Source organism: Anomalospiza imberbis, chromosome 1, assembly GCF_031753505.1.
Source record: "Anomalospiza imberbis isolate Cuckoo-Finch-1a 21T00152 chromosome 1, ASM3175350v1, whole genome shotgun sequence".
NCBI lineage: Eukaryota > Metazoa > Chordata > Aves > Passeriformes > Viduidae > Anomalospiza > Anomalospiza imberbis.
In genome coordinates, this window is record NC_089681.1 from 14192428 (window position 1) to 14215390 (window position 22963).

The 22963-nt window shown below is 40.4% G+C and overlaps 1 protein-coding gene across 6 annotated transcripts in view; it reads left to right on the forward strand.

Moving 5' to 3' along the window:
• SAMD12 (sterile alpha motif domain containing 12) overlaps positions 1-22963 on the forward strand; it is a 174696-nt gene that overhangs the window by 132973 nt on the left and 18760 nt on the right. For 2 of the 6 annotated variants that reach the window (XM_068182414.1, XM_068182421.1), the window contains exon 5: positions 18293-18450. The exons of the other annotated variants lie outside the window; for them this stretch is intronic. In XM_068182414.1, the coding sequence (XP_068038515.1) occupies positions 18293-18435 (143 nt within the window). In that variant the 3' untranslated portion in view covers positions 18436-18450. Of the gene's footprint in view, positions 1-18292; positions 18451-22963 lie in introns of those variants that run through there. 6 annotated transcript variants of the gene reach the window in all.

Sequence of the window (22963 nt, forward strand, 5' to 3'; positions counted from 1 at the left end):
TAAAATAAGTGGCAGCAGAGTCCTTTCCTTTGATCTGCAGATCCATTTTATTTGGTAATCTCACCATTAAAACAAAAATAAAATATAAGCATCCTGCTCTTAATCTAGCCATTCCAAAGCAGGTGAGTTGCTGTCGTTGGACTTGTCCTGCAGCCAAGTTAGAGAAGCAGCACACACTCACACGTGAAAAGAGGGGCAGAGGAAGGCTGGTTCTGACAGCAACTGTGATTAAACCACATCTTCCTGAGCCATATCTCCATAACTAAGCAGTGGATGTGTCAGTAATACCAGCTGGGCTTTTCTCTAGCACTCTAGACAGATTTTCACTGCAGAGATGCTTTACTCTAGCACAGCTCAAGTAAGAGTGGCCCCTGTGCAGACAAAAATTGAGCTGTTTGTGTCCATATTCTAACTGGAGTCACACAAAACCGTCTGTTGTGCTACTTACTGTGTAAATACTCAGATAACCCTGATGGAAGATGTACAGTGCTGTCTAGTTTTTTGCATGTGTCACAAGATGATGGTAGGGATTGTGATACATTTTTAGGAACTGCTGCAGTTCCAGAAGTCTTCAGTGTCTGCCCTTTAGTTTCCAGAGGACATTCAGTCAGGCTGCCAGACTGAACTGTGGAAGGGGCACTAAGGCAGAGGTTGATGCCCTTTTTTAGAGATTCTCCCTGTTCCTGGCCCTCCAAATGTGCTTAGTCGGGCAGTGAGGTGGCTGCATGGTTGGTGGAATGTGAACCAACCCTGAAGAACCTCTTCAGGCAACAGTTGCTGCTGCTTTCACTGCTGCTCTGAGCCTGATGATCCCTTTGTGAGTCTTTAATACTGATCTACAGTACTCAGGATTGTTTGGGTTTTCTTCTGTTGCATCAAGACATATTCTGACCCTCCTTCCCTTTCAAGGGAAGAGAGGACAGGCAGCAGCTATCCCATCTGAACCTTCTTCCCATTTGCTGCCCGTAGCTCTCTCACCCTACTACAACAGCTGGATTTCTGGCCCGGTGCCTTTGAATTTCTAGTCACCTGCCCATCTGAAGCTGTTACCTGATTCTAAGGCAGGATTACCATGTCCATCAACCAGCATCTCCCATATTTTTTCTCCATGCTTAAGGATGTTTGGCTTGCATCTGTTTTTGTGAAAGGTGTTTCTGTTCTGCCATTTATTCATATTTCAAATGTTCCTGGGACTGTTTCTCTTCACAAGTCCACTGGTTCCTTTGACTAGGGCAGAGGCATTTCTGGCTATCTACCAGAAATGCCAGAAGAGAAATGTACACAGTATCTTTGCCACCTGAACATCATCCTGCAAATTCTAAAATTTAATAGCAGGTCTATTATTATTATTATTATTATTATTATTATTATTATTATTATGTTTTTTTATTTAGTTTCTTAGTTATTTATTTTATGAGTCTCATTACACCTAGTTTGTTCTGGTTTTTGTGACCCACCGTATGGCATCAGTGGAAACCTGGTAAAAATGTATTTATCCTCTCACAAAACATATATAAAAATGTCAAACACATAATTAAATTAGAAGAAGTCAGTCTCTTTAAGATGTAGGCTTACCAATTAGTCTTTGTGAGCTTCTGGACCAAGTCTTATCAGCTGTCTGGCAGGGGATATCGTGAAGATAGGTGTCACGAGTCAGGATGAGGTATAGAGGAACTGTAAAAGTAGTGCTATTTCAGGTATCACAAACTAATTTGGGTTCTTGAACATCTTCAGTGAAGTTTTTCATTCTTATCACTTAGGAAAATCTCTCTTGGAACAGAGCAGCAAATGAGGCACAATGGAGAACTGTTTTCTTGGTGCTGGAAGTACACAGCCATGCCATAGTACAGCTGGGGGATCTCCCACCAGACTTGCATTTTACATCTGGAGTTGAGCGTCAAGAAACCTCTATTAATTCACTGATTCAGATAGGCTTCCAGACAGCAGTTCGCATTTGAGGCAGTATTATTCCTCCAGTACATATAAAGTAATCAGGTTCTAAATTTATGAAGTAATTTATTTAAATGTTTTCAGTTTCGTGGGATGAAGCCAGCCTGTGAGATCTATCTCTGCAGCCTGGCTGAATTTGCTTGGACAAGAATTTGGTTTCCAGGGAGTGAAGAGTTTATGGAGAAGACAGACAGAGCCCTCTTTAGAAGAGGAGAGCTTGCTCCACAGCTGTCAGTTTATGAAAGTGTTTGGTACCACTAGTCCTTTGCCCTATACTTAGGTCAGTAGTTTCTCTGGTTAAACACTCTTCCTAAAAGTCAATTGCATCATTAATTCTCCATGCATTAAATAGGAAGGTAATAGATTTATTTTTTGTTTCTGTTGCTGTGAATGTTACATAAATTCATCTGTGAAGCCAGGCTTGGAGCAGGTCTAGTCAGCATCTGCTTTCAAGTGCTGTGCCCCTTCTGCCGTAGACATGTCTGGGGTGGCAGCAAGATCCCCATCACAACTTTCCATCTAACACAACAATGGGAATATTTAGTAGATTGGTTCCATTTTTGAGGTGTTCCTGTAGCAGTTTAATGTCATCTGGTGGACACTGTTGCAGCTTGTCCATCCCAGCTTCTGGCAGGTTTCTAACTCCTCTTTTGCAACTCATACAGCAGTGTGGAGAACTAATTTAGTGAGTTGATCTAGGCAGAAAATAGCCACTGTAAAGACTAATGGCTACTAAAGCATTAGGGGGTTTGTGTACTGAAACATTCATCTTTAGCAGGCTTTGCATCATGCAAGTGTGTTCTCACCTCCTGCATGCACACGGGCTTGTTCATGTTCCATTTGGAGTGTGGGACTGTAGGGTTTCTCGTCCATGTTCCCACTTTCCTCTGAGAGACAGAGCTGCCAAAAGCTGAAGGACCTGTACTTTTTGAAAGGTGGCACCTTTTGTATTTGAGCTTGCAGGAATAGCTGCAAACATTCCAGCTCCCTTTCCAGACCACCCTGCTGCATGCGCCATGTATTTGTGGGGGAATGGTGCATGCTGGAATTGGCCTTCTTTGAAAATCTGTGCCAAAATACTTGCTGTCAAACTGATCCAGACTCCAGTGGTAGAGGTGCTTACCCCTGTAGCACCAGCAGCACTGTCATTTTAGTTTGCTTCCCGAGTGACCACGGTATCGTGTTGTTCCAGAGGCAGGTAGGGTAGATCAGCTGCAGGTTCTGTCTGTGGTGAAACAGGTGTTGGTCTCTTCCCAGAAGAAGGGAAGTTCAGTGGGCAGTTCAGTGGTTCCCTCCATCCACAGCCGGCTCTGTCAGGTGGTGTGGATGAGAAATGGGGAGTTGGGAAGAAGTAGTGATGGGATAACCCTGGGGTAGGTCACCAGACATCACAGACCTCACCTTCATGTGGGCCTCTTTTTGCACTCAGAAGACAAATAGGCAAAAGTTCATTCTTTGTATATTTAGCAGTTGTTTGGTGGTGGTAAGAGGACAGTTTAGGAAGGGGGCTGCTTTCCTGTACCCATCCCCCTCATACCAAAGCTCTGCCCCATGCCTTTAGTAATGACTATTCACTGTTTAAAAGTGCCTTTCTTCTTTTGTGATGTTATTTAGCACAGACTTCAATTAAAAGCAAGCCCAGGGAAAATAAGGGGTAGTTGCCTAGTAACCAATTGCCTTAGGATCTGGAAAGATACAGCTGAAATAAGGGTTAATTTTTGCAGGTGAAAGTAGGAATGTCCAGGGATGTGGGTGGTGGAAGTTTTAAGCTAAAAAGATCTAGGACATGGTTCAGAGAAGCAGAGTTCCCACTGGGTTCTGTCTCCAAATAACAGCACAAGATGAATGGTGTTGGTTTAGTTAGAATCCACATCCATGGAAAGTTAGAGAGAACACAAGATCACTCTTTGAGGGTGCTTCCTTGTGTGTTTTATTTGCATAAGTTGCCACAGTATTGCAAGGTTTTCTATCTCTCCATCTCATTCACAGTTCAAAGCTTGCCTTAAATAAGCAGCTGCACATGGCCACATAGCCTACAAAAAATAGTGACTGCTTTTGTACACGTGTTCCCTGGGGTAGCCTGGTTTCCTCAAGGTACCCACGGGTGTCAGAAGATCAGTGTTAAATACTTAAAGGTTTATTTTGAGAGAGTCAAGGCCTGCAAAGAGCTTCTGGAAGCTTCATACCCCTGAATATCAAGCAGCAACCATGCTTCTTCAAAACTTCCTGCACTGCTTATTTTCCCTTCTTTAGTATATTTTAGGTAGTTTTAGAATAGGGTAAATAGAGAAGAGAGATGGTTTGTGTGACAGTGCATGCCACTCATGAAAATATCCTTGACCTATGTGTCTAAACAATCTTGAACTGAATAGCATGAATCCAGATGTGGAGCTGAGTGACCTTTTGGGATGCCTGTGTCCCCACTCCCAGTGGAGAGAGCTGAAGTGTAGGAGCTGAGAATGCAGCAAATCAGATGTGAAGGTACCTAAACTGTATTTCAACTTGGACTCTCTTTGATGGTGTCATCATGAGGTGTGAAACTCCTCTGCAGATATGCAGCTGATTCCCTGTGAAGGTAATCAGGCATCCTGTGAAATCCTTTGCACATTAACTGGTACATGTGCAATATGCAGTGGTTATTTTGTTTGGATATTAGAGTCCTCTTTTTCTCACTGATGAAATCAGAGGGTAAAATGAATCCTTTTCACATGCTGTTGTTATGTCTTTGTGCTTAGTTACATTATGACAGCATTTTAGAAGCCCTCCTTGTGGGCCCTCCCTGCCATGCTCGGTGCTTTATGGGTATGGACTGCAAAGACTGCAAAAGACTGCATGCTAACTATGTCAAAAATCAGCAGATAAATGCAACAAATAGATATGGGAGAAAAATAAGACAATAGCTCTCTCTTAAAGTAAGTCATGATCCCAACAAATCTGTCAGGTTTTTTGTAGACTTCATGCCAAAGGGAAATCTTTCTAGATTTCTTCCAAGATTTTTCAAGAAGACAGTAAGTTGTGGCCTCACAAGTGTTATGAACAAACTTTGCCCAGAAGTGGCAGCCTCTCAGGAGAAAATCTGATTGTCTGATTGAGATTTCTTTGACTGGGTAGCAGAGGCAGGTATCTCTATCAGAGTTAGGATCAATAGCTTGGTAACAAATAAGAAATTATGGGTAAAAATAGGTTCCACTCAGAGGGACCATGAGAGTCTGCAGACATTTCTGTGTCTGCTGTTGCAAATATGAATCCATTATTATCAAAGCAAGGAAACAGAAAATAGTCTTCATGGCAGCATTTAGAATGGAGGGAAAGGAGGACCAGGAGAATATGTGAAGTGCTACAACACACTTCATGGACCCTGTTTCTCAAAACGGTCATAAGCTTGGACAAATCTCCATTTGGAAATGAAAAATATTGTAAGGCTAAGAGGGAAATACTGCCAAGACTTAAATATGTTTTTAATCTGTACAAGATTGCCCAGGTCCTTGGCAGAGTACTGTTTGAACTGTTAAACTGATGACTGGATTGTTGTTCATCAGATTTTACATCCTTTGAGCCAGGTATCGGTATGTAAAGACATCCTAATGCTACAAGCTTCATGTTAGATGCACCCTGGAGAAGAGGAATGTATGAGTTTGCGATTTTTTCAGTGTTTTGTAGTAAAATCCTTTGGAATATAATTTAAAATACTCTATTCCTTCACTCCTTCTCATAGAAGGATATGTGTGCTGGGCTTTCATGTGGTATCCCACTTACACCACAACAGCCACTCTGTAGAGAAGAGCTATCCTGTGGGACAACTGTATTTTGCATTGAGATTTACCAATGGCAAAGCATTTCCCTGTTTCCCCATTTCCAGTAATTGAGGTTTATAATCAAATTGTTCCTGAGCAAAGAAGCAACTTTGTGATCATATGAGCTTCTAAGCACAAGGTGTGCTCAGTGCTGTTTATGAAGGACCTACAGGCAATAAGTTTTTTTAAATTAAATTACTTTGACCTAGAATGAGATTTAATTAAATACTATATTAAACAGACTTAAACAAAGAGGCATTTAGTAAACCACTATGCAAATTTAAAGGTAATTAAAATTTGAAATCTGTCGACTTTACGTTATCTCTATAATTGATGCTAAATGTGAACAGATCAAATACACTTTTTTATTATTGTTTCTTTTTAAATTTTTTTTGTGCAAGCTAAGATTGCTAATGATTCCTTTGTATTATTTCTGTATATATCTGATATTTTGGATTCATCATTAGAGTGGGTTTCTTTGGGGTTGGTAGTTACTGCTTGGTTTGGATGCACCAAAGAAGTCTTGCCTAATACAGAGGTGACAGGGCATTCATTAGAGAAAATAAGCTAAAGTATTAACTGAAGACAATAATGAAGAAAGTATTTCTAACCAGAAATTTTGACTACTGACTCTCCGAGTTAGACTGAAAAGAGAGGCTCAAATGTAAAAAGTACATGAAACCAATAAAATAGAAAAACATCTTCCAAGAGTTTCTAGAATTGGAACTGGACCAACTCCACTAGAGCAGGACTGTGTTCAGTCGACCAAGACAGCTGACTAACATAATTCTTGAGACTAAGGTCAAGAAAGCATTGAGCAATATTAATAATTTTCTAGCCGAGAATAACCGACCCTTGCTTTGAGTGATAAATAAGCAGTATGCATACATCAAAAGCCTTTAATAAATGTCTGCAGTTAGGCAATATGGCCCCAGATGTTGAGAAACATGGTTCTGCTGTTTGAACCCATAGATAAAATGAATGGTGAAGGGAGTCCCTCTCCACTCGAACCTCACAGGGAGTCAAGAATGAGCGTGACGTGTGGGACCAGTCTGTGTCTGCCTCTGTAAAAGCCGAGGCTTAACTAAGCCGACATATTTCTGTACTGGTGACATCTGTTACTACTGCTCCTGCTCTGCAGCAGCTGATGTGACCCAGCTGTGGATCAGCATTTATGAAGGAGCTGAGGATTATGCGCTCAATGTCTTTTCAATACATCCTGCTGCAAACTCCGCTGATTTCCAGGGCAACCTCAGGAGAGCAATCCAAATGTTCAGAAAGCTGCCAGCTCTCCCTCTTGCTGTCCTCTGCATTGTCCTCCTCTCCTGCTCCCCCGCCTGGCCCCCCTTACCTTGGGAATTCATCCATCCCCAACCATCTCAAGAAATGATTGTGCTTTTTGCTTTCAGAATTGCAGTGTGTGTCTCAGAAAATCATAAAATACCCACAGCCAGTTGAAAAGGCAGGATTTAAGATGACCTGCAAAAATCTGGGGAGAATAGAATATAACCACAGATAAAAATTACAATTAAACTTCTATTTTCTGAAAGAGAAAAACCACACGAAAACAATGGGCTCTCCCTTTTACCCTCCAGATTACAAGGTAACAGAAATCAGTTCTTATTGTATTGAGTCCTTAAAAAAGATCTGCCTTTCTCAGCGCATTTATAAATTAGTCTGACTTTGAAATCATGGCGTGTGAATGGTTTCAGAGGTGAAAAGATGAGCATCATTTGCATAATAAAATCACAAAAGGAGTGAGTATGCAAAATGTAATTTATTTAAAATTCACCCATCCAACATGCTGGGCACAGGTGCAGAAGATTAATAACAAAAATAGTTACCTTCTGCATATAAATTAATGGCAATGTCCAGAACTAAGAGCTTCCTTTCCCACACTCAGAAAAACCTTTGGAGAAGGGGTATTCAGCACGATCTGACTGTGATAGATCCTGTTAGAGCAGGGAGGGTGAGGGTAGGCATTCCCATGCTCCCCTGTGCCAGCAGCAGATTTCCTGAATGCTCCGTGGGGTTCTGGATATGAGCTGCCATGGGCCAGGGTGGCCGAACAAGCAGGTCTGAGTGGCAGCAGTGCCTCTGTCAAATGAAGCACATTATAAGTTTTTTAAAGGATCTGCTATTGTGTTCCAGAGACATAAGTTTGTCACTTTTTTTCCCTTAATCAATGTCTGTGCAGTTGGTTGACGCAAAATGGATGACTGGAGGGTATTTGGTAATTCCAGGACCTTTAAAAATAACTTCTTTTTTCTTTTACAAGCAAAGGTGACAGTAATGGTTTCAACAATGATACTACATTTCTGACAAAAACTTGATGAAGAGATTGGGTTTTATTACAGTTTTGTGTTACGTGGTTAGTGATGCGTTACACTTGAAAAGCCCAGACAGAGACAGCCTAAATTCTTCCTGCATGCCCTGTATTTTCTAGTAAACATTTTCTGAAGCTCTTACCCCTGGGGACTACTTGGCCAAGGCACAGGGAAGGATGTTTGAGCTTGGATTTGATAAAGAATAAGTTTGAGCTCTTTGCTCCTAAGTGTAGAGCTAATGATGTGACCTACATCTTGCCTGGTTTAAATGTCTACCTCCAGATGGAATGAGATGAGCTACACAACAGAAATGTTGGTTGCTGTCTGTTGTGGAAGAAAGGAAGGTAGCCACTGACCTCTTGGCTGTTCTGCTCTGTGGAATGCTGCTGTTGGCTAAATGAAACCTTTCCTAAGGGGATTGAATGGTGGCCTGGAAATGGTCAGTAAATAACTGTTCATGGTATTGGAAATAATCTGTAAGGGCATGTCCTAGGAGGCTTCATAGCAGAGATAAAAGCATCTGAATATCAAAGTGTATGGGAAGAACAAAGACTACTGTTAGATTTTAAATGAGTTTAGGGTTTGAATATATGATTTGCAAATATTACTGGGTTTATTTCAGCTGAGTTTTTAAAATCAAGCCCATGCCAAAAAGTGTGTTTGAAAACTTTGCAAACACCTTGAAATAAACAGGGGTTGTCTGTTAATGACTGTTTTGCTTATTTTACTGCTGTGTCATCCATTGATATGAACCTCTCTGCTCACTAATAACATTGGTGGTATCCATACTGCATCTGCACTGTAGGATCTGGTGCTGCTTTTCAGCACTTGTGTCTAGGTACTTCTCAGCTCCACAGTGGTGGAAGGCTCTCATTTCCTTCTTTCAGTAGACCCAAAAACTTCAGTTTACATATAGAGAAAGCCCAAGTAGTGGAGCATCACAGGGCACTCCAGTGGACTCCTCAGGTTGGCCATTAGAGGGGAATAATTATAGAATCATAAGATTGTTTAGGTTGGAAAAAAAATTTGTTATCAAGTTCTGCCCTTAACCCATCACTGCCCCGTCCACCACAAAAACATGTCTCTAAATACCACATCCACATATCTTTAAACACCTCTAGGTATGGTCACTCCACCACTGCCCTGTAAAGCCTGTTCCAGTGCTTGAGAGCCCTTTCTGTGAAGAAACTTTTCGAAATATCCAGTCTAAACCTCCCCTTGCAACTTGAGACTGTTTCCTCTTGCCCCATTGCTTGTTGCTTGGAAGAAGGGACTCACCTTCACCTGGCCACAGCCTCCATTCAGGTGGTTTTAGAGAGAGATAAGGTCACCCCTGAGCCTTCTTCCTCCAGGCTAAACCCCCCCAGCTCACGCAGCTGCTCTGCACAAAACTTGCACTCCAGCCCCCTCACCAGCTTCGTTCTCCTCTGGAAAAGCCCGACCCATCAATGTCTTTCTTGTAGTAAGGAGCCCAAAACTGAGCACAGGATAATTGTGGCCCAGGTGCATTTTATAACATGATTGTGCCCTATATTATAAACTGAGCCATGGTGATACAGTTCATCTGAGGCCTAGATTAACACAAAGGATAGCAATAATTTAATGCTTGGCTTTGCTCCCAAAGTCCATTGTTCAAAGGTTTCTAGAACAATTCAGCAAAAGTTTTGTTATGATAGATAACATGATAAATTTTCTTCCTGCTTTGCTTTCTTCACCTTTCCATTTCTTGTCCCTCTTCTGAACTGGTCCATATTGCCTCTTTCTGCTCTGCTTCCAGTTCTCCCCACAGTGCACAAATGCCGCATAGGTGTCAGCTGTCCTTTCCTTCTATAGTAGGGTTAGCTGCTGCACAGGTGTTTGCGGCACCTCAGTCCAGGGGCTCTCAGCTTCAGTGACTGACAAATCAGTAGATGGCAGCTGAAGTGAGTCTGCAGCTTGAAGGGAATGAGGTGAATGAGAACTGGGGAAAGAAGAGTTGTACCCTAGACATGGAGTTCCTCCACTGAGGGACCTACTCAGAAGCAGCAGCCAGAGAAATGGCAGTTACCATCTCCTGGCTGTTATTAAATGGTATTGATCAACGGGAGTGATGGCTAATGATAAGAAAAGCCCTGGCTTTTGGCAGTTGTAGGTGCTCTCTCCATTCAGGCCATGAGTTTCTAACTGGGCGACCAGCAAGCCAGGACAAAAGGAATGTGTTTAAGTTGAAAGATCTCTTCTAGGCACATTTTGCCTAGGTCAGAAGGGCATCTCCATGTGGGAAAGTCAGAGATAGGCTGAGGTGCTGAGCGTACAGGGGCAGGGCTGTCAGAGGTATATAAAGATGATGGCCCCAACAGCAACATTTGGAGTGCAGAAGGAAATCACTGGGCAGTAGGAGTGGAAGAGAAGCAGGTGGCAGGCAGAAAATGCATGATGTGGTCAGATAGTGAAGCATAAATTTCAGTGTTGACAGCATATAGATAAATATATCAGCAGGATCTGCACTGATAAAGCTGACACCAAATGCTGTCACTAAGAGAGCTGCACAACTAAACCAGAATTTAAGAAGGGAGACAGCAGTAGGAAGAACTGACAGAGCAGCACACAGGTAAAATGAGGCAGAGAGAGATTATTCAGCTTAATTCCTCTGACTTTGCTACCTTCCTTCTACACCTAGGAAAAATCCTTGAGGAATGAGACAGGAACAAAAACAGTTACCATAATTTGCCATAAATCTCCTTTTGGCCCTACTTTCTCTTTCCTATGCCAATGGCATAATGGGAGGTCATCTCCTGAGAGCATTTGTTCTACCATGTTTTTAGAAGATGCAGAACAAATATGTTCACTGTGAAGTATGAAATGTGGCTGATACCCTTTATAAAGGAAAATTGTTAAGGGGAGATTTGAGCTTTAGTAGTGCTAGTAATACATAGCATGTGATGCTGTCCAGATGTGGAGAAGGGCTTCTTATTTATTCTTGATCTGGAAAAGGTATGAATGTTACTAAATACTGCCTGCTTCTGAAGAGATTTATGGCATGAGTTTAATGTGGGCTTCCCAAGAAGGTATGAGAGGAGAACGTATAATGAAACATGGCTGTTTATAATTGAAGAACATTCTCCCCAGGGGATCATATCACAATTTTTTTTCTTAATGAAAATTCAGTCAACTAGATATTTAGTTAGCCCAAGGAAATGTTTTCAGTTATCAATTAAAGGAAGTATGGGTGTTCTGTTGCTTGAAGATGCCATATCTTAAAATGAATCAGGATGCTGGATAATTATCATTTTACTCCTTATTAAATTGCTTTTTTTCCTCCAGCAGTGGCTGTAGCAGCTGTTTAGCCACATTCATTACACTTATAGAATAAAAGTTTTTATTTTAACCACAAATACTAGGACTAACATTAGTTTTTTTAAGTTAGTTTTTCAGCTGATAGTTGAGTACTGAATCAGTAAGAATTTAATCCATTTACTGTTTAATTTAACATAAAGGCAAATTTCTAAATGTGAGTTAAGTTTGGAAAAGACTTAATTATGAAGTTGCTTTTAGTGCTATGGTAAAGATCTGCATTTTTGAGAGTTTACATTAAACATGCAAAATAATTTGCTTGCTTTTTAAAGAAAGTGAATTAGAGAAAAGGATTTGTACATGAAAGATGCTTTTTCCTGAACATTAATAAGGCATGGATGAAAAAAAAAAAAGAATGTATTGAGCATTCACTCAGAATTTAAGCCAAAGCACATTTCTTCTATAGATGAGAAGATGTTTCAGTGCACTGGTCAAGGTGGGATTTCATTGATATTCACAGTTGCAGGATGTTTCAAAATTCAATGGTCATGGAGTAATGCACTGAAATAGTCCCGCAGAAAAGTGAAGAGCTACATAACATGCACAAGAAAAAGCACATAACTGTAACATTTGTGAGTATCTCTGTATGATAAGGACTAAAACAAATTTGTATGCACAGCTTTTGCAGGGGCTGGGTTGTAGTTCCAGTCACTGTCTTCCACATTCGCACGCTGACTCTTGGCCTTCTTTGTCTCGGGTCTCGTCCTAAGCCTCCTATGGGTCTCATAGGGTTTATAAGTTCTCTTTCTGAATTTAATCCGAAGACACTTCTAAGCAGTTTGAGATCTGTAGATTGAGGACAAGATGTTGAATTGGATGATTACACGCCCTAGATGATGAAGTTGAAGGATGATGCGCAAAGAATAAGGACTTGAGGAAACTGTGCAACCGTAAGGGCACAGTTAGGTACCTTTGTGCTTTGAGTTTGCATTAAATGCATTTCTGCTTTAGTCCTAAAGTATCACACTGTTTTACTTAGAAGATTAGTGGCTTTTGAGTAATGTACAGCTACAAAACATAAACTAATTTGCATTGTCGGAAAAACCAATTGCGAACAATAGCTGAGGTGGGAAGGGATCTCTTGAGATTCTCTAGTCCAAGCCCCCTGCACAAATCATGGTCAATTAGAGCAGAGTACTCAGGACTATGCCCATTCAGGTATTAAATCTTTCCAAGCATACAGACTCCATAACCACTTCAGACAATCTGTTCCAGTGTTTGATTACCAGCACAGTGAAAAGGTCTCTTATGTTTAAATAGAATTTCCCCTCTGTCAGATTCAAGCCCCTTGCCTTTTGACCTGTCAGTGGGTGCTGCCTAAAGGCGCCTGGCTCCATCTTCTTTCCTTCTTCCATCAGATGTTTACACACAGGCATGTGTTCCCCCAGGCCTTCTCTTCACCAGAGCTGAACAGGCAGAGCTCTCAGTCTCTCCTTGTATGACAGAAGCTCCAGTCCCTTCATTATCTTTGTAGCCTTTTGCTGGACTTGCTCCACAAAGTCCCTGTCTCTCTTGTACAGGGGAGCCCAGCACTGGACACAGCATTCCCAGCCTCGGTGTGTCACTGGTGCTGAGCACAGGGAAGGTTGACCTCCCTTGCCCTGCTGGCAGTGCTGCCCTGTGCAGCCTGGGAGGCTGCTGGCTGCCTTCACTGCAAGGGCCTGATGCTGGCTCATGGTCAGCTTGGTGTCCACCAGGACTCCCAGGGCCATTTTTACAAAGCTGCTTTGCTGACATTTGCCTGAGTTGTGTCATGGTGCCTGGGGTTATTCCTCCCTGGAGGCAGGAATTCTTGCTTTCCTTTGCTGAAGTTCATGGGACTGACATTAAAACAACAGATTGTGAGCCTCACTGGAACTAGTTTGTTTCCTAAGGAGAGGTGGACAGAATACATTGAATGTAAGATACAATTATATGATTAAACTTTGTCATTCCTTAGACTGGCAGACCAGGAACTTGTTTGCTGAACCGCCAGCATTTGGCTCTCACAGTCAGATGGAAGTTCCTGATTAAGAAGCCTAAGCCTGCAAATGCTGGAAGTCTGTGGGTGCCATTCCATGAGGTGGAATGTGGGAGTGATCCATCTTTGTTAATGCTGGGTCATTTTTAGATGCAAAAATAGTGTGGTTGGGTACCTAACTTTCCCCTCCTCTTTCTGCAAGCATTTTCTTTCAAAAAGCTTAAAGAACACTTTTTGACTGATGCATGTTCATATCCAGATAAGCCAAATGTACTGCAGCTTTCCCAAAAACTGCAATCTCGACATTACAGCTTTCCTGGCATTCACAGCCAGTGCTTGAAGGCAGTCTGACATGTTCAGTCCAAGTGAAGGTGTTGTGCATACAATGAAAGACCTCTCATTGTTTTTAACCTTAACTGCAAAATAGCATCGAGCAAGTGCAGGCAGGTTTTTCTTTGTGTGTTTTCAGCTTAACTGTAGTTTGAAAACAGATTAACTGAATTGCAATGTAGAGGAGAAGACAAAAAAAAAAAAAGAAAAGAGAAGAGCAGTCAGAAGGGTTATGAATAAGCATCCGTGCAATATTTGAGATAATTATTATGAAAAATATTAAGATACATAGGCATCGTATGCTATTAAAGATTTAGATATGCTAGATCATTGTTGGACCAAATATTTTTCTGAGAATATCTGCTCTCCAAGAAAACTATTTGGCAAGACTGAAAGGTGTCCCTTCTTCAGACTTGCCCAAAGGCACTCAGTAGTTTGCCTTCTGAAACTGTGATGAAGGAATGCCTTCTACTTAAGGAAGCTCTCATGATGAAATGGCTCAAAATCACTCAAACTACCAGTAAGCCTTCATTTTAGCTAAAAGTTAATCTAGGACGATGGCATGATGCATCATGAAGAGCTTATTTCTACCTGTCCTGAATAATTTCAGTTAAAATCAGGTTTCTATCTTATGTCACCTTCTGTTTACAATCCTCCCAAAAATTGCACAGCAAGTCCATTGCTGTGTTGACAAGCCAGTTGTGTTTTCTGTTGGGGCTCCTTGAAACAAAATCTATGATAAATCTTTATGTATCAAGTCTGTTGTAAATTAAAGAATGCATTCAGTGCTCACTGTCCCAGGACCAGTGTTGCTGTATATTGTTTTGAAATGTAACACAAAGCACAAATAATCAAGATTTCTTGGCATGATAATATATATTCCAAAAAAATGTTGGCCGGTGTCAGGACTTGTTTTTAACTGTTTGGAAGGGGCTCGGGGAAGGAGACGGGGAGCATACGGGGGATGGCTATCTTTTCCAGACAGTTGACTGATGCTGTGAAAAACCCAGTTCACGCACAGGAGGCACGACTTCACAGCTCTGCTTTTCACATGTTGCTGTCAGCAAGTCTTTCAGAAAGGATCAGTACAGAAATAGGCAGGTTTGGTGCCCACCACCAATCCCACCCTAACACCATCTGGTGAAAACAAGAAACCCTGGGGGCAGTTTGTGCAAGTGAGTTTGGCAAATGGCAGATAACCTCACCTGCACTGCCTGTGAAATGCTGCCTGGTGTCATTTTGTCAAAGGGTAATGAAGAAAGGGAAAATATCTTGCTACTACAAAAAGTAAATTCTTAGGCAAATGTGCAACCTCATATTTAGATTGAACTCTTCTTATGCTATAAGTTTTTAATTAAATGAGTTACACAATCTCTAGGCTAAAGCAACTGAGTATTTTCTTTTAAGTTTTGAAATTTTATGTGGTTTAGCATTTATTTTGTTTAACTTCATTTCTGTTCACTGAAATTCAGGAAATAATTTAGATTCTATTAGGAAGAAATTCTTGACTGTGAGGGTGGTGAGACACTGCAACACATTGTCCAGAGAAGTTGTGGATGTTCCAACCCTTAAAGTGTCCAAGGCCAGGCTGGATGCAGCCATGAGCAACGTGGTCCAGTGGAAGATGCCCTGCCCATGGCAGGAAGTTGAAACAAGATGATCTTATGAAGTCCTTTCCAACCCAAACCTTTCAATGATTCTCATAGGGTTGAGATCAGTATGTTTCAGACATCTCTTGCCCTTTTTGGCCAGACCCAGCACAGGCTGTGGAGAATTGAATGGGTCTGAAATTCCTTGTTGAATGTTTTTTAGTCTTTTGTTGTCCCTGAAATTGCAGTCTGCAGAACAGGTGTTTGAATTCATTGTTTCCTAGGTAAAAGAATATAAAGCCATTGGTGCATTTCAGGAAACAGGGCCTTTATATCGTCATAAAATAGGTTTTAGCAAAAACTTTTTAATAATTAGATATTTCATGTTTTCTAAAATTTCATCATCATAGTTCATTTTGCTTAACAGAGCAAACAGTGGGAGATATATAGCGAAATTCTTTTACTTTTTCTCTGAGATGAGAAGTTAATCATTGGCCATTAGTTGTGGTTTTATTTTTCTGCTTTCAGATCCACTGATTAATCCAAGCTTAGCTGTAAATGAACATAAGACCCATTCTCTGGACAGCCATTTGGAAGGGGAGTCTTTACATGCCTAGCTTGTTTATTGTTTCAGTTCCTTTTAATATTGTAAATTCTGCCTTCAGCATTAAAATAGACTGCAAGGGAAACATGGTACTTTTCCAGAACCAGTCTTTATCCTAAAAGTCATTTTTGTAAACAGAAGTGTCTGCTGATCTTTTAGAAGTATTGACAAATTTTGTAAATTCTGCATTGCATAATCATGGGAATGGCTCTTTCTGTTTTCATATTGCAAATCTTTAGCCCAAATTATCCCTTTATGAGAGGAAATTTTTAAAAGTTCAAGAAAATCAGTAGGCTGGAAAACAGTGGAAAAAGCACTAGAGGGCAAATAGAAGGGGTTTAATTTTTTTTTTTTTTTTTTTTTTTTTTTTTTTTTTTTTTTTTTTTTTTAGTTCTAAATACCTGGTATTGCTGTGTTACTTTTCTGAATGTCATATATGACAGTGGAAGAAAAATTAAGCCAAGTGCTTTTGAAAGTAACCCCCCTACTCTCCACAAAATTTAAACTCTCTAATCAGAACAGCAGTTTAAATATTGTAAAGTTTACTGATTTAATCATAAAATGTTGCAATACAGTAGCAAATGCAATCAAGAACCAGGAACTACATCTGATTCCGTGGGAGAGCATGGGATATCAGATGCATTACTTCCTCCAAGAGAAATCTCCTACCTGAAAATATTTCTACTTGTACTGGGTAAAAGCAGGTGAAATTAAAAATAAATTGTGCTTACTGCATTCCCTGCAGAAAAGTTTATAAAATATCCATGCAGTATTGAAGTTCTTTATAGAATCACAATATTCTCTCTTTTCTCCTATGAAAAAATTATTTTCCAGATTTTTTTTTTACATCTCTTGACTTGCTTAAAAGTCTGTCTGCATGACTTGCTTCTGAAGGTAGCACTTCAACCCTCAAAATCTTAAAACTGTTACCAATTGTATGGTTTATTGTGACTGTGACAATATTTGTTATTTCTCTTTGAGCCACTGCCTCTGAAGTCATGAAATTACGAGTTTTCAGCTTTCATTAAGCAATAAAAAAGAAGTTTCTGGCCCTTCATGGTCTGGAGAGAGCAGCTTGGAAATGTGACTGGTAACAAGTGAAAAATCAGAAAGCGGGTCAATCTCTCAGATTGATTTTTCACCCAGCCTTATGTTTTTGTGGAGTGGAATCTGACTCTCATCATCTGCCAAGACTGACAATATTGTCAATATTCTGTGATCTCTGGCAGTGTATTTTATCATGTGTATCATCAAGATCAGAGTTTCAAATTTTATACAAAGATAAAACTGTTGATAGACAAAGTGATGGTAGAAATATGGAAAAAAGTGAATACTTTGAAAAGTATTTTTTTATGTGTGCAAGAGCCTTTGTTTTTAAATGTGCCCTGAAAGTCCCTCTTCTTCTGCGTTATTTATCTCTGCATATTTAATTGTGGGTGTACATATAAGCATGCATTATATATATATAAAAATAATAATACATATAATACATATACATACATACATATATATGTATGTCTGTGGTTGTACACACACCTGGTCTTGCAAGAGACAAATCTGCACAGTCCTGGATAAGGCTGTATGGAGATGAACTCAAGACCTTTGATTGCTCAGACACTTTGGGATTCCTGTACTTTAGCTTGGTTTCACATAATACATCCAAACTTGTCTCCTCCAGCCAGGAGAGAAAAGTACAGGGCAAAGTTTTACTATAATTATAGATGTAATAAAACATTTTTATATTTCTTCAGGAACAGTTAACTGAGAACACCCAAAAGCTTAGATCCAGCAATCTACTATTTTAAGATTGCCCGGAACAAGTTAATGTTAGGTTTAGTGCTTTGTAATTTAACTGTAGAAGTGCACCTAAAATTTTTAGATTGTATTTTGCAGACCTTAAGAAGATTTACTTCTCTATTTGTATTTATATTAAAGTGTGTTTAATAATTTGCTGTTACGTGCACAAAACTACAGCTACAATCCCAGGTTAGCTAATAGTAGTTGACAGTGTCTTTGTTTTTTCTCTGGGCTTTAGAGAGAAACCTTTTTCTCTGGGTTTTAGAGCTTCTGTACTACAATCTTAGCCTGATCTTAATGAGATCCAGCCAGAGTTAGTAGAGCACTGTCCCCTGCATGCACACACACACACACACACACACACACACACGTTCTCCAGAACTCACGTGGTTGTTTTATTGCTCAAAGCAGGGACTTGGGAAGCTGCTGCAGCCTCTGGGAGCTGGGGTTTGTTGTGTGGGGCTGGTGTGAGGTAACCAAGACAAGACTGACTGTGGCCACCAGGCTTCAGGCTACAAACCAAAATGGGCTAAAAAACTGCACTTTCAGCTAAATCTAGCGTAAAACATCTGTCCATAGTGCAAGACTAATCTGATAGTCCCCACTAGTAACAACCCTGCCTTCAGCCCTGGCTTACGAGGACTCAGTCCTGCTCCAAGAGGAAAGATCCCACCTGTGGAAACGAACAGCCCTGATACATCCACAGCTGTCTCAGCTTATACAACAGAAGTGTAAGTTATCTAATAAATAATCACTGAATTGCATTTATTTGCACGTGGGAAGAGAGCAGAGACAGGGGAACATTAAGTGTTATGTTTTTTGTTGTAGATGGCACAGAAGTGTGAGTCACGCCTGAGCAGCTCATTCATGAGGCTGCTCTCAGTTTGATGTGGACATCTGACTGGTTTGAACCGAGGGCTATCCCACAGTCATCCTCCAGCTGTTAAATTTAACTCTGCTGCTTGGAAACCTCCATATCTGAAAGAGTCTTTCTACATAAGAGGATCAGGCTGGGCGGAGTGTATGGCATAAACTTGTTTCATCTGCCTGTGGGTGCCCTTCAGACAGCTGACATTGAAGAGGAAACTGGTTTCCACAGATCCAGGGAGGCAGAAAAAAATGGAAAGAATAAATTAACTCAGGATGAAGGCCTGAATGTCTTTGATTGCATCTTACCATATTAAGTAGAGAAGAGTTTATACCACTAAAAAAAAAAAAAAAAAAACCCAAACCCAAAACTTTTAAAAAATCCCAAAAGCAAACAAACAAAACCAAAACCAAAAAACCCAAAGGAAATTAGAAGGAAACATGTTTGAACAGCTAAGGGTGAGTCAGCATACTGGAAGCTAATGCACATGACTGATGAGATTATCTGTAAATCTCTTTTTCCACTTTCCCCCTCTTTCCCTAAATTACAGTTTAATGACTCTGCTTTTTAAAGCTTGTTGCTTTCCTGAAGCCCAAAATCTCCCTCTGTCCTGCAGAGAGTTCAGCTTCCTTCTCCTGCAAGGCACAGAGCTACATGCCCATAGGCTGGGGGCACATTTTAAAGCCCCAGACACGTTAAAGCTCATCTGCTAATTATTAGCTTCAGGAGAGAATAACTTTGATTTCACAGTAAGTATTTTCAAGGCCATTTTTTTAACCTTGCACAGAAAGGATATTCAGTACCTTCAATCATGAGTGTGTGTAAGTGAGAAGATAATACTGCAGGGCCTGGATTTGTAGCATCTGCTGAGGCACCAAATGCCAAGGATAACCACACTTCTAATTGAGAAGTGCCATCATTAATCCAGGTATCTCATGTAATTAAGGGTAATTAATAATCATCATTAGTTAAGGTATAAATTAGTTGGTGTGAATGAAATGCTAAGGTTAGGCTCTGGTAGATCTGATTTCTCTGTGTGATGGAGGAAAGGAGTCTCAAGAAGTTCTCCGGCTCCCATCCAGAGATCTCCTGTAATGTACCTTGCACAGTTACCAATGCCTAAACCCCTCACAAACCCCACACATCCCTAATGCAGGCTGACAGTCCAGCATCTTTCACAATTGTTAATCTTTTACTAGGGAGGTGGAGAGCTGGGATTTTGGTTTTTTTTTCCCTTGCTTCTTCAGAATAGCAATACTTGCTAGAATGGCTGGAAGCACATGCACTGGCAGGCCTGGTGCGCTAATCCTCATGGGATGCCCAACTCCCTCATTTCCTGAGTACATGCTGTTCATAAGCGTAGGTTGACTGTGATGCAACTCCAGCCAACACCCTCAGTGTTTCACAGTCTTGACATAACTTGATTCCAGGAATGACTAGAGCCAAATCTGCTTTAACTTTTCTCCTTCCTCATGTGCACTTCAATTTTGTGCCTGTGATCCAAGTTTGTAAATTCAAACCACTACTGAGGAGAGGAAGGTGTGGCTTTCTGCTTTGTTCCTCCTGATAGCTTTGAAACAGGAATAGGGAGAAGGCAAAATTTCTCTTCCTTTAAAGAAATGCACTAATTCAAAGTTAGGTACTTGCTAATGTTTATCAGCCTGTTCAAACAAAGCTCCTATGACTGCTTTCAGGTTTAGAACCTTGTTCCTGGGCACCAATGAAAATTTCCAGTGAGGGAAACCTAGTACCACATTATTAAGCCCTTAAATAAGGTGCTTAAATGAGTGACCCCACTTCTCTGAACACTCAAGCTTCAGTATAAATGTTTGAAACGGTGGTAGCTGCTGTAGGTTTAGCATTGTGTTAAACAAAAAAAAAACCCCAAAACCCAAGAACCACCACAACTGCCCTTTTCTGAAACCCTGTTTGTGCCTGCAAGGCACAAAATGCTGGTTTCTGTTCACCCCCAAGCAAAGGGTAATAGCGGATGTTGTGTTGCTCTAATCTCACTGATGACTATTTTTACAAAACAGGCTACAGTACATTTACTAGTACATGATGGAAGGGAATAAATAATTTAAATAACAGTTGTCAAAATAAATGAGCAAAGTGCATTTTGTGATAAATTACACTTGATTTTTTAATGTGTTTCTCACTTAGTTGGAAATTCAGTAATTTGCAGTGGATCTCCCAATCTTTAAAGTGAATTAGCAAGCCTCTTCTCTCTTAGCCATAATTTTAACCTTAACTAGAAAGGAGTTATTTAGTGTTACTTTGGCAAGGGTTCCTCCTTAATATTCTTTTACAGCCATAGCCTTGCAGTGTAATGTAAGTTATGTATGTATCCCAGGGACTTGGATTTTATAGCTGAAAGCTGACTATGGACAGTAAAGAATTTCAGCTAGCATAAATATATAATTGTTCTAAATACAATTTTAACAACAATTCATATCACTGACTGCTTCATTCCTTCCATTGGCATGCAGATGCCAACCAAATTCATAGTGACTTAAGGAGTGTGTAATGGGAAGTTACTTTGTAGATGTGCAATACCAACGTTAATGTATACACAGAGCATACATCTACTCAATTTGTCTACTTGTGTGGTTTTAGGTAAACATAAATAATGGAACTCTGTTGTCACCAGTCTATTTTTTAACATTTATATGCAGCTATACTTGATCTCCTTTATATTTGGGGTTGTTTTTTTCACTTCCTCTCTCCTGAAACTAAAGGAGGCTGACACAGTTGAGCATCTCTGCAAATCAGAAATGAAATCCTATTTCAATACCGTTCTGTGGGTGCCTATGATAGATTTTGTTTTGCAACTGGCTTTAAAGAGAAAAAATGGCAGACAACCTGAAAAAAATGGCAGTAGGTTTCAGGTGCACTAGTAACAAACAAAGTACTTTTTTAAAGCATTTAGCTTGCATGGGCTAGTTATGGAGATGAGAGTATGTTTTTAAATAAATCATTCCTGGTTAAGTATTTCTGTGAGTCCATTTTAGTCTTACCTTGAAATCAAAGAGCAAATTTCATATGTGTTACTCAGACAAAACAGAAGGACTTAAGTACAGACTTTCAGAGGTAAGTCTGGCATGCATCGTGACACACCAAGGATAAGCTGGAAGAGTGAAAAATATTTTTGTTTGGATCTACTGACAAGGTGGGTGTACACAGTAATCAGTGCCAACACAGAGAGACAAGATAAAAATCTGATATCAAGACAGATAGACAGGTGTCAATAAGAGGCAGATTTGATTGTCTATACAAAGTGCAGTCTTCATGCCATAGGCCCAGATGTCATGTTCAGAGGTATTTTTGTCCTTCTTCTGGTCTTTCCATCTTGGCCATCACTGACTCAAATTGGGGCAAATCATCAGCATTAAAAATACCTTTGTTTGAGGGAATAAATCTCTAGAAGTACAAAAGGAATATTCCCCAATCTAGATATCCTACCTTGAAACTGAATTTAATGTTTCTACTGGAATGAGACTGTCTGTTTACATAATTTGATTTCACATTCAATATTAAGTTTGCAGAGAGTTCCAAATGTGTAACGTGGGGAAAGGGTGTTGGATGACATTAGAAACCAGTTTCTGGCTGTTCTCTGATGCAGCATAGTTACAGGGGATGCTTTTAGATCCCCCAGAGTTGCTGGAGAATTTGCTATATCCTCATTCATAGTGTCTGCATATTTACTGATGCCTTGTGAAAGCTGACCTAGGACAGAGAGAGACTAGACAGAGCTTAAGAATAAAGTGGGTATTCATTAAAAGGCCTCAATGGATACACCTGGGGCAGTACAAGAGCCCAGCCAGGGCTACACCCAAGATGAACCCAAAATGGTCACAAAATGGATGACCAGTCACAAGGTTTCACACTTTTGTAAGTTCTGGTCTATTTGCATATTGGAGTTAATTGTCCAATTACAGCTTTATGAAGTCCCATCCTTGTTTTTCTCTCTTCAGTCCACTTTGTTTATGCTCTTGGTCTGAGCTTTGGATCAGTTGTCCTTGGTCCCCAGCTAGAGAAGGAATTGTTTTATCTACTTATTCTGTGAAAAGAGCTCACCATCCCCTAATATGAAGCCCAGAGCCACACACTAAAGCAGTACAGAATCTGAAAAATATAAACGCTAAAGCCTGAGGCATCAGTACAAACACAGTTCTGTATGTTTGTTTTGTCTCTGACATTAAGCAAGTACTATGGCATGGGGAGATTTTAAGTCCGAGATTATAAAGTCCAAAAAACTAAGAGGATTGAGAGCTACTCTCTGTTTAGGATGGATGTGCTTCTGAGTGAAGAAAGCTCCATCAGTACCAGTCAGATTAGAATGAGGTAATTTGCTGTGCAGTCATAGCAGGACATTTAACTGCTGGCAGATAGCTGGTGTCAGACCTTCACA